This window comes from Sceloporus undulatus, chromosome 6 (genome assembly GCF_019175285.1).
Source record: "Sceloporus undulatus isolate JIND9_A2432 ecotype Alabama chromosome 6, SceUnd_v1.1, whole genome shotgun sequence".
Lineage (NCBI taxonomy): Eukaryota > Metazoa > Chordata > Lepidosauria > Squamata > Phrynosomatidae > Sceloporus > Sceloporus undulatus.
This window is the reverse complement of record NC_056527.1, coordinates 152,092,053-152,106,708: the sequence shown is the minus strand read 5'-3', so window position 1 is coordinate 152,106,708 and position 14,656 is coordinate 152,092,053. Positions and strand designations below refer to the sequence as shown.

At 38.5% G+C, this 14,656-nt stretch overlaps 1 protein-coding gene across 4 annotated transcripts in view; it reads right to left on the bottom strand.

The window, feature by feature from the left end:
• Positions 1-14,656, bottom strand: part of PEAK1 (pseudopodium enriched atypical kinase 1) — a 52,298-nt gene that overhangs the window by 12,656 nt on the left and 24,986 nt on the right. For all 4 annotated transcript variants that reach the window (XM_042477563.1, XM_042477566.1, XM_042477565.1 and 1 more), the window contains one exon: positions 3,705-6,929. In XM_042477563.1, the coding sequence (XP_042333497.1) occupies positions 3,705-6,817 (3,113 nt within the window). In that variant the 5' untranslated portion in view covers positions 6,818-6,929. The remainder of the gene's footprint in view (positions 1-3,704; positions 6,930-14,656) is intronic.

The following is a 14,656-nucleotide window of genomic DNA, read 5'->3' as shown; positions in this document are numbered from 1 at the left end:
TTTAGAGTCAAAAGAATGAAGACAAAAGCTTCATCTGCTTTGTGGACCACATATAAGCTTACCTTAATTTGTGCATTTTTATGTTTTATTATCACCAACACTGATGTGTAATTTTGGGATCTAAGCATGAGGCATATGTCAGGTGTGCTTGCTTTGGAGGAGAGGTACATAAATTGAAGCAAAGGCCTGCCAATGACAAGATGCTTTTCTCACCCCAGCCAGGCTTTCACAGTGGTGATGCCAGAGGCAAGGGGATACGAGCAACTGATAACTGTAGCAGAATTTCACACAAAGGCATCCTCTCATCTTGTGCTGCATAACGTCAAATGAGATAACATGAAACTCAAGACAGATTTCCCCCCCTTAGACTTTGTAAATTCATTTGGTCTTAAACCTTCCTCGCAGATATAAGAATGACAGCTATTTTTTAACAACTCAGCTACATTTCAGCCATGCTAGTGATATACAGAAGAGTATGGAAATAACTCCCAACAAATGGTTGCCTGGAAGATAAATGAAAAAGCACAGGAACTAGTTTGGGTAGCAGTGATTTGGTTGAGGCAGAGAAGAGAAGAAAACCGTAAAGGTCTTGGTGGAACTGGGAAGCTGTAAGAATTGCGGAAGCTATCAAGGATCATATTCATTCTTCCTGAGTAACTTCCAAAACATGTTTTTTTTAACCACATGTGGCGAATTAAGATCTATGTCTGTCAAATTCAAATGAAAGCAAACTTAATGTCCTGATTCAGATCCAAGAAAAAAGTAACAGGGGGGGGGGAGAGGCACAGAACCATGCCTTTGGATGATAGGAGGCATAGATATTTAACAGAAACGGTATTAAAAAGAGACTAGTGTTCCAAACAGAATTTTTTTTTGCTGTTCTACAGGTACCTCGGTCTCAATTTTAACTAGGTATTTCATACCTTTTAATAGTTAAGGGGGAGAAGTATGACAAGCCATTTTTATGTACAAATGCAGCAGAACTACCTGACAGATTTGGAGACCCTACATTTATTTCCTTCAGCTCCAGCACCTAAACAAGTAGATGAATTCTGACATGTATCTTTATGCATTCTGACATCTTTACTTGGTAGCATATGATTTGTCTCCCAACCCCTTCCATAAACATCCTTCCATCATCACCAAAGGCTTTCTGAAGTTCTCACTTAAATTAAAGTACTTGTGGCAAAAAACCTGCATATAGAATGTAACAGGTTCTCAGACAATACTGTCACATCTCAGTAAAAGATTTCACTACTGGTCTTGGATATGAAATCTGACATCAGATAAAGGCTAGATGTACCTCAAAATTTAGAAGGACTGGGCAAAAAGACTTTTATAAACTACAGGAAATTGCTGGATTTTAAAAAGCTTGGCATTTTTTGCATAGGATAGACAGAACAGACAACTATAACTAAATTGCTTAGCTGTTCTTCCTGAGTAAGAAAGACCAACTCAGCAACATGCAGCAGCATGCCACTCATACATGACAAGCCAGGATTCCCATGGCTTCTTGGCTCGTCTTGTAGCCAGAATCTATTCTCTTTCTCTCGGTGTGTGCATGCGCGCACATGTAGGCATGTGTTTCACAGAGCAAATGTGTGGGAGAGTATGCATCAGGAGCCACTCCCACTACCTTTTGGTCTTTGTACACAGGAATAACCAGATGTTCCTCCACACACAGAACTTACTTGTAGGCCAAACCTATGCATTTTAATTAGAAAGTGCCACTAATTCCAATGAAGCTTATTCCCAAGTCAGCATGCACAGGAGTGTAGCCTTAGGCCAAAATCTTATGTGCAATTATTTGGGAATAAGCCCCATTGAATTTAATCGTTCTAAGTAAATGTGCATAAAATTGAAATGGCAGTTGCTCTAGGGCTTGGGGGAGAAAACAAATAAAATGTCCTGCCTTCCTCACTCCAGGCAATGAATTGCCTTGATAGTCTCCTTTCAGTCCTCATCAATAAGGAGACCCTGTATCATGGCACAGGGAAGCTGTGGTTTTGGTGCACAAAGAAAATGTTTGAAGCTGTAGGATTCTAGTCAGAAAGCCCAGAGAAGAGAGATGCAGGGTGCTGCATCTCTGTTGAGATATTCTAATAAAAAAAAAAAGATTCAAAACTGTTTGATAGCTAGAACAGAGAGGTTTATGAGTTAGTGCCAACATTGTTCGGCTACAGATGCCGGTTCCTTAGTCTGCAGGTGCCACAGGCACAATGAAATGGCCCTTCCAGAGGCATAATGTCTAATTAACAATTTGTAAGCCACTCTGATAGCCTTTTGGCTGAAGAATGGATTATTATTATTATTATTATTATTATTATTATTATTATTATTAATAATAATAATAATATAGTTTTGGATTGCTCTAGTCTATATTTCCTAATCCAATGATGGATTAAAAAACAAAAATCTCAGTTTCTCTTGATGATATGCCTTCAGGGCCCCCATCAATCTGACATTTCATAATCCCATTTTATTTTATTTCTAGGTCATCAGTTTGATTTCTCAGCGAGTATTGCAGTGCTTGGCAGTCTGAAACAAATATCATCATGTTCATTGATTGCTATCTTAATGATTTTAAGTAGCCGAGCAAGCCTTTAGAATGAATGTTTTAAGTTTCTTCAGTATTCTACAGTTTGTACTACAAATCCACCTTAGCTGGTCAACAGACGTTTTACATCTTTTGATATAAATATGCTGATGGAAATTGAAAACTTGGCAAGATTGCCTCCTGGCTAATCAAACTATGGCAGAATTACAAAGTTATTAAAAGAGCATAGTTTACATTTCACAGAATCTTTTTCTTCTCTCCCCCTTTAAGTAGCAATGAATGAAAACACTGAAAGAAAGCATAGCATACAACAAACAGATAACAGGAAGCCATTGGGCAAGAATATAACCTCATTTTTAAATTTCAATATTTTCACTAGGGGTTTCAATTCTTGCTCTATTTACATAATGCATAATTTCTAGGAAATGTCAGTGCATAGTCTACAGCTGCACTACTATGGATGTTTACAAGGAAGTAAGTTTTGCTGAATTCAATGACACTTCAAATTAAGCATGTACAGGATTGGGATTATCAAGATATTCCAGATACTATAAAATGGATGTTAAATTGGTCCTTAAGGCAAGAGTGGAGGAAGTGCAGATTGTGGGCTGCATGTAGCTCCAACCCATTTTACTGCCCTGTTCCTTTCCTAGCTGCAGCATATCTGATATGAGGATAGAACGACAAGGGAGGGTAGTGGCATGCTGCAGTTCTAGGAGGCCTCTGCATCTGCTTTCTATGCATAGAAGGAGCAGAATAGAAACAGTCCAGGTCAGCATGGGTAGCCAAGCTTTGGCTTTCTAGATGTTGTTGAACCATATCTATTTGCTCTCCCCACTGACTGTGCTGGCTAAGGCTGACAGGAGTTGCAATTCCACATCACTTGAAGGATCACAAGTTTCATAGCAATGTAGTACTAATGTTTATACTGCAATCCTATCAAAACCAGCTGTACCCAGATGTGAAAGAATGCAGCTTCCACAGAGAAAATAATCTGAGGATGTTCCGTAATTTGTGAATATGACTGTCCAGTGAATATAAAGCAGTGTTATGGCATATTTAGTACATCTAAGTGTCTGATTTTTGGGGAAAATGTAAGAAATTATATATGGCACAATGGGTAAGATAAGGATTTATATTATTTTACCTCAGAATTTCTGTTGAGACTTGAGGTGGTGAAGAATTACTCTTCAGATTTTCTTCTGACACTTCGGGAGACTCTTCTCTCTCTGTTGTCATACTATCAACTCTTGATTCCACCTCAGTCTTATGTTGATCAGATTTTGCCTCCATCTTTGCTTGTTCACATTTAAACATAAAAACAATAGAGGGTTTCTCACTGGCATCTGTTTTTGACTCACTGAACCAATTATGACGCTGAACAGGAGGAGGTGGGAGCATGTGAATCACAGTCCCATCAAGACCCACCAGTTTCCCTTTCTCTCTCTCACGGTCTTCCTCATCATCTGTCTTTCTGCGATGAAAGAAGCTCTTAAAGGATATCCAGCGCTTGGGCTTTGCATCAACAGCCCGTCTACCTTCTGAGTGCAAAACAGATTCAGCCTCTGTTGATCTGACAGGGCTCAATGGTTTGGTCCAATTGCTGAAATGTCTTTGCAACACTTTGCTGGCATGGTAAGGCGAAGATGTGGAACGGGGAGGAGGGAATGGGGGAACCTGCTCACTTTTGGGGCTTGCAGAATTGTGGGAGGGTGACACTGGCTTTGAGGACTGAGTGACTAGTGACTTTGGTGGGATTTCCGTTGTTAACATTTCTGTAGATTTGACTGCTTCAGCATCAGCACTGGATTGTACTGTAAAGAGAGATTTGGGTCGCACTGCAATGCTTTTACCTGTGTCTGCATCAGGAGGTAAAGAATATAGTTCTTCAGAACTGCAAGATTTGGGCTCACTCTGAGATGCTTCTGGGGGAGACAGTGGAGGCTGGATAGATGCTACAATCTGAGATAGCACTGTGCAAGCATTTTCCCGACTGCCATTAGATGTCTCCTGTGCATCGTCTGTTTTGGATCCAATGTCTTGAAGAGCTCTTTGTATTTTTGTTGGGGAACTATGATCAGGATTTTTTAGTGATGTCTGACCTTTACCAATACAGCTGTTAAATTCCTGAACCTTCTGAGCCACAGAACCCAATTTTCTCTCAGTGCTATTAGCTGATCCTTTAGATTGGGAAAGTTCAGCAGATTTGTTAAATATATTTTCAGATGCTGTATTTTCAGCTTCTATTTCTTCATATGTGTGACTGATGACACTAGTGGTTTTATCTTTAACAGAGAGATCTCCACTAGTTCCTAGAAAGCTTTTATAAATGGCTAGGTTGTCGTATGCATTTGGGTTTATTACAATAGGAACTTTGATTGCGTTCTTGGAGCTCTTAGCATAAGTTGGTTCATCATGAATAATAATTGGGAATGGTGGCATGCCAGCATTGTTGTAACTATTGAATTTTATTTCAGACAAATTAGGCGATTTAACAGGGATGGTTTTTGTAGAAATGTTTGTTGAAGTAGGTGAAGTAGGGGCAGATTTATGGATGTTTTTCCGTACAGGTACAGAAGGTCCTGGGGTGTTGGCAATTAGCTCCACTTTGGGAATCTTTTGTCGTGGACTTGTACTTGAAGTCCAAACTTCCTGATATCTGACTGCACTCGATTTTTTAAGATTGCTATTTACTTGCCCTGATGACACAGAATTAGGCAAAGCATTTGTACTTAGAATATCAGGCGAATTTGGATTAGTCAGGACACTTTTTGCATCTAAACTTTTCGCTTGATTTTCTATACATTCATGAGTCATGGCTGCTGATACATCCACTATAGTGTATGGCTTACATATGGGTTGTTCCATATTTACTATTCTATATGGTTTAGCTTGTTCTTCTGCATGAACCAAATTTGTATTTGCTGCTTGAGCTGGCATACTTGAAGGACTTTTGCATTTTGGCCTATCGCTCTGAACAGCAATCTTGCCATCCTTCTCTTCCAATCTAAGGGCAAGCACAGCCTTATGAGTCTCCAAAGTTTTGGTAGCACTCTGAGGACTTTTAGATGCAGGTTTCAGTTGCTGATCATCAATAATACCTTTATATCCTTCTTCAATTGACTTTATCTCTTTAGGAGTGCTAGGAGATAATGCACCATTGCAGAGCCTTTGAGAGGAACTACTGGCTGTCCCAGAGCAAGACTCCTCCGTGAGAGAAGAGTCAGGAGACATGGAATCAGACGAGACCATGCTCTGCATGCTTTCTTGCCCATAAAGGATCATGGGGTCATCTCCATAACCATTCAAAATTTCATCATAGCTGTCATCATAGTCTACTGCACAAAACCTCTGGAGAGACCTGTTCCTTAAAGGCACCGTGTTCCATTTTTTGTCAACACAGAATCGGACAGGTGATAGCGTGTTAGCCCTAAAATTTGCAAAACGTGGCTGTCCTCTCATACGGATCTCCATTGCTAAGAGCTCTTCATCACTTTCATCCCAGCTCTCATGGTCGTCATGGATGCTGCCAAAAAACAGATCATCCTCACTTTCATCCCCACTGGAGAATTCTGGGTAACAGAAACGACCACCTTCATTACTTATTACATCAGTGCTTCCACTTAGAACAACATGCTTATTTTGTGAATCTTTCATTCCACCCATCATGCAACTTGGAGGCATCTTTCTTTCTAATGATCTTTTATAACAATTGTTTATTCTTCCTAAGAAAGCTTCCCTTGAATTAAGTTCATTTCCTGTTAGAGGAGATGGGTTATCTAAACCTGCAATTTCCTTCAGTACATCTGTCAGTCCATTATTGTTGCTTGGAGATTTACCTACATCATCACTATTCCCATAAGGCCTAGGTACATGGCTATAACCTTCAATTTCTTCTTCATTATTATTATTCAGTGGTTTTTTGTTCACAACAGTTCTGTTTTGATTCCACCCTACAGAAACTGGCTTGTTCTCACAAAGATCTTGTGAGCTGACTTCGCCACATATAACCTGTCCATCTATTGTCATCATGGTGGGCTTCACAGCTATAGTTGGTTTCTTTGCCACTGGAGGTCGAAAATTCCCTGTATTTCTAGAACGTTGGTTATTGTTGTGGGTTGCATTGGTTTTTAGATTTGTATTTGAAGCTGGGTTTTTTTCAGGGGCTGGAGGCAACTGGTGCAAGTTTTTTGGCTTGAAGCAGTTTTTACATTCTCCTGGTTTCCAGACATGTTCAGTGAAAGCATTGCAAGCAGACATTTTCCCAGGCTTAAGCACCTGATTCTCGCAAGTTGTTCAGTGCATGGTAAGATCATTCAATGGTTATCACTGTTCTTGATTAACTTCTCTGCATAAGGAAATCTTGTTCATCCTAAAAAAAAAGAAGAGAAAGAAAAACATCATTTTACGAAGACAGAAACTTAATAATTTCTGTTGATCCTTTTGCTACCTATCATTGTTACTACCCTACAGGATTACGTTGCAAGGATAAAACACACAGAGAAAACACTACATACAGTGTATATAGAACCATGATGTCCTTGGAGGAAGAGCAAGATAAAAATGCTCTAAACAAAATGAAGAATTTGCAGCAATACACTGGAATAGTCCTTCACTGAAAAAATGGTGCATAATCATGCAATATAATCTCAGTAAGAGGACAAACTAGTGAAGGAACTATGATCCTCTAAAAATACATATTTTTGACTGTAATACAAATGTACTGTTAGTTAAATTGAACTTCCGTCCTAGTTGTTCAATATAATCTGTAACTGCCCATTAAGATGGCTTCAAAGGATTTTATGATTTTCCCATCAAAACAACATCATCACTAGCCTTTCAACAACTTGTAGCAAGTAACTCTGAAAGACAAACTTATGAAAACACTTCAGGAGAGTCTATTTAATCATTTATCTTTAAGACAGCATACACCAATAAACAATGAGCCCATCTTACACAACATGCCTGGATACTGACAGTTCTACTCTTTTGACTGGCCTGTTTCACTACTGCTTCTTTCCTGAGGAATCCCAACACAGGCTCCTTTCAGGCATGATTTCTTGCAAGAGGCAAATGTCTAAGCTTCAAATAGAACCATAAGGCTGCTGTTCCATATGACAATCATATGTGTAAGGCAATGATGTAGTGCTTGAGATGTTTTACCAAACCACTGCTACATTTAATGTTCAGTTTGTATCAGTTGAGGAACTACCTTGGAAGCTTCTCATAGAAATGTGGCTCAAATGGGGATGCATTCAGGCAGTTCTGCTTCAGTTGGTTACTCACACAAAAAGCTACCTTGGTTAATAGTCAATATTTCAAAATTAACTACATCCCATTTTTTAAATAACTAAACTGTAAAAAAATAAATAAATCAGCATGTATACTTCTAGAAGCCATCCCTAATTAAAAGGCGGGTTGCTTCTAATTAGTCTGATTGAGTACATATTGGCACAGAGAAGCACACTGTACAGAGAAATATGTGTAGTCAAAAGACTTTGCTGATGGTGATTTAGTGGCTATTCCTTGTGGTTGCAGAGCTATTATGGAATGCATACACACTCACTGCTGACTGACAACTACAGTACATTACTAAATTTGTGTCTATAAAATATAGCAATACTTTCATTTCACATTACAATGACAGTTGCCCTTTATCACATAGTGGTATGTAGTAAACTTCAGGTAATGAAATTGGGTACCTATCTGTCAATCTGCATAAATGCTAAATTGTTTTCTTGGCAAGTGATACTGTTTGTTATGATAGAAGACAGGCAAATACTCCGATCAAACACCAGGTGGAGCTACAGCATAACAGGAAGAATTTCTATTACACTTTACAAAAGTTTTGCATTTTCATAGTACAGCATTTTGTGATATTTTCTAACACAGTGTCAACTTGGATAACCTGGCTACATGTTATAAAATATAGTTGTTTTAAGTATGCTGCAATTGCCGATATGCTGCTTCAAGAGTTATATTTAACAAATTATTTTCTGAAATGTTTAAGAAAATGAAGTCAGTCAACCACTGTAAGAACCTGTGAAGATGGTTTTTATTTAGGTTAACTGGCCCACAACAAACTAACATAGTAGGTGACAGGTTAAACTCAATGAAATCACAAGACATGGAGGAAGATCCAGAATGGTTTCAATTTGGAGGTAAATCACCTGTGAGGGCCCTTATGGATTCCATGGGTGCCCTACTTTCAAAGACTATTTTATAGCACTTTAGCTTTGTATCAGTAATGACATGCTATCTGTATAGACAAATCAAGACAGAAATGAATTAAATAGCCTACAGCATTAATTAATTCTAACTGAGGAAAACATACACCTTTGAGGCAAGAGGGGATTGTGTCATAGTTAACCTTGAGGAAAAAGTAAATTATGCTGATATTGTGTTTCTTAATAATAAAAGTATTAAGGCACATGCAAGGAAAAACAACATCTGCATTACAACCAGTGTAGATACACACGCAGTTTGAAATACCCACCTGTTTACAAGGACTTTCTTGTACTCGGTTCTCTTAACAGTCTGTCTAAAGTGGGAAAAATACACACAGCCTTCTTTTCTCCCATATGCATTTCAGGCACTACTTCTTTGTCCTAAATTTCAGGCTGCTAGTTCCCTTCAGATGTGTGCTGGTTGAATCACAATGAAGACCTCCTACACAAATACTTTATACCAGCATAATCCAGTTAAAAGGGACTTAATTGGTGTGCATGATTCCCTGCAATTTCAGCATTCTAAAAATGAATAGTCTCAGCAAGTACCAGATGGTGACATACACTAATTAATCAGGCCAGCCCAATGAATGAGCCTATTAAAAGAAACGCACCTATTAAACATGTGTTTTGAATGCTCTCTGCTGCAAAAGCTTCCCTTTAAATGAAATGCTTGATTCGTTTAGTTAGTAATATAGACAAGTGTGTGGTGCAGTCATTTGGCAGTGCAAAACCATCAACCCTGTCATATACCTTTATAACAGTAGGTACTTTGTGCCAAAGCACAACTTCATCTTGTTCTTTTTCAATTGGAAAGACTAAACGCTTCTACCTTCACCTGTTTGGGAGGAGCTTACCAGTATCAGCATGCTCCCGAATTCTCTGCAGGCACAAAGCTTCATCCCTGACAGCTCTCTCTAGAGCGAGCTAATCATTATTCACAGCAATAGGAGGCTCTTGTAAGAGCACTGCCTTTCATCAGGAAGCCTGGCACAAAGAGAAGCCAACTATGTTTCATCACAGCATACAGCACATTATGAAATGATCAATTAAGATTTGCCCATTTGCATGCCAGAAAAGCAAACAGAACAGGTATGTGCAAACAACAAAAGGGTGCATACATTTAAACAGAACATCGTTCAGAAAATTTCTCTTCATGCCTTCCATTATGATACACTTCAGTGCTATCAACACTTGCATGCTATTGGGGGGGGGGGAGCTTTGTGAAAGCTACTGTATTTCCTATGCTTGCAGCAGAAGCTGTTGAAACAAAAGGGTACTTCAATTCCTCAAACTGGCCACATTCAGGAGCTCTTCAAACTGATGGAAAACAAGTAAAGGCAGTTGTATCTGGATATTCTCAGTGTGTTTTAATGAAGGGCAAATACATAAATTTATCTGGAAAATCCTTGATAGTAAAATTTAACCATGTGCTCTTTACACATGGTTTATCAGTAAGTGTCAAATGTGGGCATGGTGGGTGCTAACTGTGGGAGAGGAGTGTGTTCCATGCTGCCTTCTTAGTGGCCTGTTTTGCAGGGCAATCCAGAAGATTTATGGGGCCTGAGGCAGGTGTCATGTTGGGGACTCTGCTCCTGCCACATACAAGGACCCATACACCTATCATGTGCTCCGCCATCCACGGATTTAAGCATCCATGGACGGCAAGTCCCATTCACTTCAATGGTTGTGTTTGCATGAGGTCCTGGGAGAAACAAGAAACAACAAATTTACTTAATGTGACTGCTATCTGAGTCCTATGGTATAACTGGCAGAGCAACAGATTTGAGTCTACAAACAATAAAGTGAGGCTCTGTGGGTACTAGCACTGAAAGAAAAATTACAAGAAACTTCCTTGAATGCTGATTCTCCAAAGTACTAGTAAATGGAAAGAACTAACTCAAGTTAAGATACTTCTGCCTACTTTTCTACAGATTGTACAAACCCACTATGTGCAGATATGAAGCAGGATAGAAACAAGTTTTATCTCTTCATTAGAAACTCAAGAATGTAGACTGTAAATCAACTGAACAAGACTGCAAGATATCAAAAGCCAATAAGCCCACTCTTGATATTTCTAGTGAGAAAATGAGGTATTTTACTGAGACAAAGTGGAACACATTTCTCTCTGAACACATGAAGGTTCAATGTAACAAGTAGTCTCACAATACCAGCAATGATTTGTATTCCTAACAGAACAACATCAGAGAGCAGAGTGATTTATGGTATTTGCACAATAATTTGTTTTTTTAAAATGGCTTGATGAAAAGATGTCTTATGAATAATCACAAAATATTTTGATTTCACTTAGTTTTAGCAGCCTTGAGTGATGGAAAATGTTGCTCATATGTCAGTCACACAGATGTATTACCTGGGGGAACAAAAGGCTAAATAAATGGGGAAGAATCCAATTTAAAATGTTTATTAATTATTGAATTTCATTTACAAAGAAACACATACCGTCTCAATGAATTCGTATGAGCATTATTAGAAAGACTCAACTCTCATCTATAGTAACTTATGCAAAGTATTCTTGAGCAAAAAACACAGAGGAAGAGGCACCTTCCATTTAAGGTGATTATGGTTCAAAACATACCGGTGAAATAATCCAGTTTGAGACTGCTTTAACTGCTCTGGCTCAATGCTAGGGAATTCTGGGAATTGTAGATTAATTCTGCAGTGTTTTGGACCTATATTTCCAAAAATAAATTTTCTTGACTATGGCATCTATAAAAATACATGTGTGTTTCTAAAGTATGAAGACTCTCAGACCATTGAATGACAGATGGAGACTACTTTTGCATTCTGTCAACATTGTTAGGAGAATTGAACTCTGTGGATGTAGCCATTATACCTGATGTTTGAATATACTACTACCTTGTCTTTAACAATAGTCTCAGTCAATGTCAGTAATCCAGAGTATTTCCATAAGAATTGCAGTGCTACATCTGACCATAGACCTATAGACTCCAGCATTCTGTTCTGACAATGGGCAGCCAGATTTCCATGGAAAGCTCACTACAGATGACACAAGCAAACAAGCATCCTCCTATTGTGTTCCCCAGTAACTGATACAGAGACTGCCTATGATACTGGAAACAGTATTATTCAACATGAACAGTCAAGCTTGTTTTCTGCTGCTCCAGAGAACAGGACCCGGAACAGGAAAAGAGATTCCACCTCAACATTAGGAGGAACTTCCTGACAGTAAGGGCTGTTCAACAGTGAAACACACTTCCTCTGAGTGTAGTGGAGTCTCCTTCCTTAGAGACCTTTAAACAGAGGCTGGATGGCCATCTGTTGGGGATGCTTTGATTGAGATTTCCTGCATGGCAGGGGGTTGGATTGGATGGCCCTTGTGGTCTCTTCCAGCTCTACAATTCTATGATTCTATGACAGCCTTCCCTTCCATGAATTTGTCTAATCCCCCTTTAAAGCCATCTAAGATAGTGGCTATTGCTATCTCTTGTAGAATTGATGTGTGTTGTGCAAAACAGTATTTCCTTTTATCTCTCTCAAGCCCCAGATTCTAGTACTATGAGAAAGGGAGAAAAAGATCTCTATCCATTTGGTCAACCATAGTGCATGCTTTTATACACATCTGCCATGTCCTCTTTACTCATCTTTTTCCCCCCCTAAGGTTAATAGGCTCAAATATGGTAAGCTATCCTTACAAGAGAGGTACTCCAATGCCTTCATCACTTTGGTTGTTCTGCATAATGTATTCATGTGTAATGGTCACACTTGATAACTGATGTAATTTTCCTGTTTTTGTTTCAGATGTGTATAAAGCAGAAGGAAGAAATGTATAAAAACAGAGTTACATGTGTAATATAATGCTAGGAGGTTTGGCCTCTCACGTATGCAGCCTTGGGAGTTGCCCTCCTCCAAAAAAAAGAGAGAAAACATATGTAGTGCGCTGCAGTCCTCTAGAGCAGATTTTGGAAGTGCTGAGATTTGCAGGCAAAGTGGGGATTTTCCCCTCCTTCTTCTTGTTGAGTTGTGATTTTGCATAAGCAATTTAGTACTGGATAAATTACAGTCTGTACAAAATATGTGGGGAACTACTGGCCAGTCTCCAGTTCTTTCAAGCACTATTTTTGTTAGAAAGCTAGAACATAAATCTAATGAATAAATCTGCTAATAGTCTACCCACTGCATGTGGACCTTAGGCTTGAAAGGAAAGTCCCTGTTCACACAAATGGGAGCTTCTGTTTCTAAGGTCCAAAATGCAATGCAGAAATAATTCAGTATAAGAAGACTTTAACTGCCCTGGCTCAGTGCTATTGGAACCAGGGAATTGTAGTTTTTAAAAGTCTCAGTAATGTTAATGTGACCCTTTTCTAAGTGTAATTGTTGTGGGAGAGGTGCATGTAGAAAAATAAGAAAGGAAGTGGCCTACTGCTAGGTCTTGCCCTGTTCATTTCCGTCTGCCCTCCTTGAGAAATTTTCCAAGGGAATGCAACCCTCAATATAAGTTCCCCCCACTGTATATACTCTCTACCCCTTGTGACAGTATTTTAACAGGATGCTTAAAATATTACACTTTCCCTGTAATCATTTGTACCAGTGATATTTACATTGGACTGAAAAAGATTCAGTTATGAATTCTTCTGGTACATTTTTAGAATGATGAAATCAATAGAAATGTATCTTATCAGAGGCAAAAAGCCAAAAAGAAAGATAAATTTGTCAGAAGGATTGAAAGAGACAAGAACTGATGTTACACGTATAAGAGAATTACTCTGGTACTGGATCAATGAGCACATTATGTTAGGCCAGGATAAATGAATTTGGTTCCAGTAAAGAGAGCAAATGTCAATCTGTTCAAAATATGTACAACATATCTTTATGCAAACTATACCTATTAAATATTGTCCCCCTCCCTGCCCCGCAACTCTACTGTGTAGGGAAGAAGTACTGTTTTACAGTTTATCAGCAACATTAACCTTTATTATAATGTTTAAAGTTTGAAAGCAGTGTACTTTCAAGTATGGATGTCCAGTTTCCTCACATCTTGCTGTTTTTAAGAAACAAAAAGCACTTTAGGAAATCATCCCCCCCCCCAAAATATGGATTAAACTCATTGTTATTAACCATCATCACATTGACTTTCACTTATGGCAACCCTATGAATGAGAGACCTCCAAGTCCCTCTATCATCTACTGTCTTTCTCAGGTCTTGCAGACTCAGAGCTATGGTTCCTTGGTTTGAGTCTATCCATCTGGAATGTGGTCTTCTTCTTTTTCTGCAGCCTTCTAACTTGCCAACAAGCATTATTCTCTTTTCTAGTGAATCATGTCATGATATGTCCAAAGTATGACTGTCTCAGTTTAGTTATTATGGCTTTTAGGGAAACTAGAAAACTCATGGATTTCTAATAATTTTCTTTTTTCTTTTTTGTAGATCAAACTGAGACAGGTAAATACTACATAGAATCTGAGACTGAAATCCCATAAGCTGGAATAAAATAGAAGAACAGGGAAAATATATTAATTACATTAATTAACTGGTAGTTAGCTATTACTAAGCATAAATGGAAGTACATTTACAAACAAAATGAGCCACTTCACTAACAGATTTCTAGGGCTCTTGTGCATTCCATGTTCTTGCATACTGCCCCAATGCCCCTAGCATATTTATTCTATTCCTGTTTCAAGTAATTACCATTTAATTTCTTAAAATACTGACAAATAAATTGCTTTTATTGGAGAAATATGCAAGTATTTCATTAAACAATGTGTCAAAGTAGGCAGCACTGGGTAGTCTTAATGCAATCAGCAATGACCAGAAAATAAAGCCATACAAATCTGTTCAAAGAAAAGATTAAGTAAATCCTTGCATTTGTCCACTACTTAGCAGTGCTTCTAA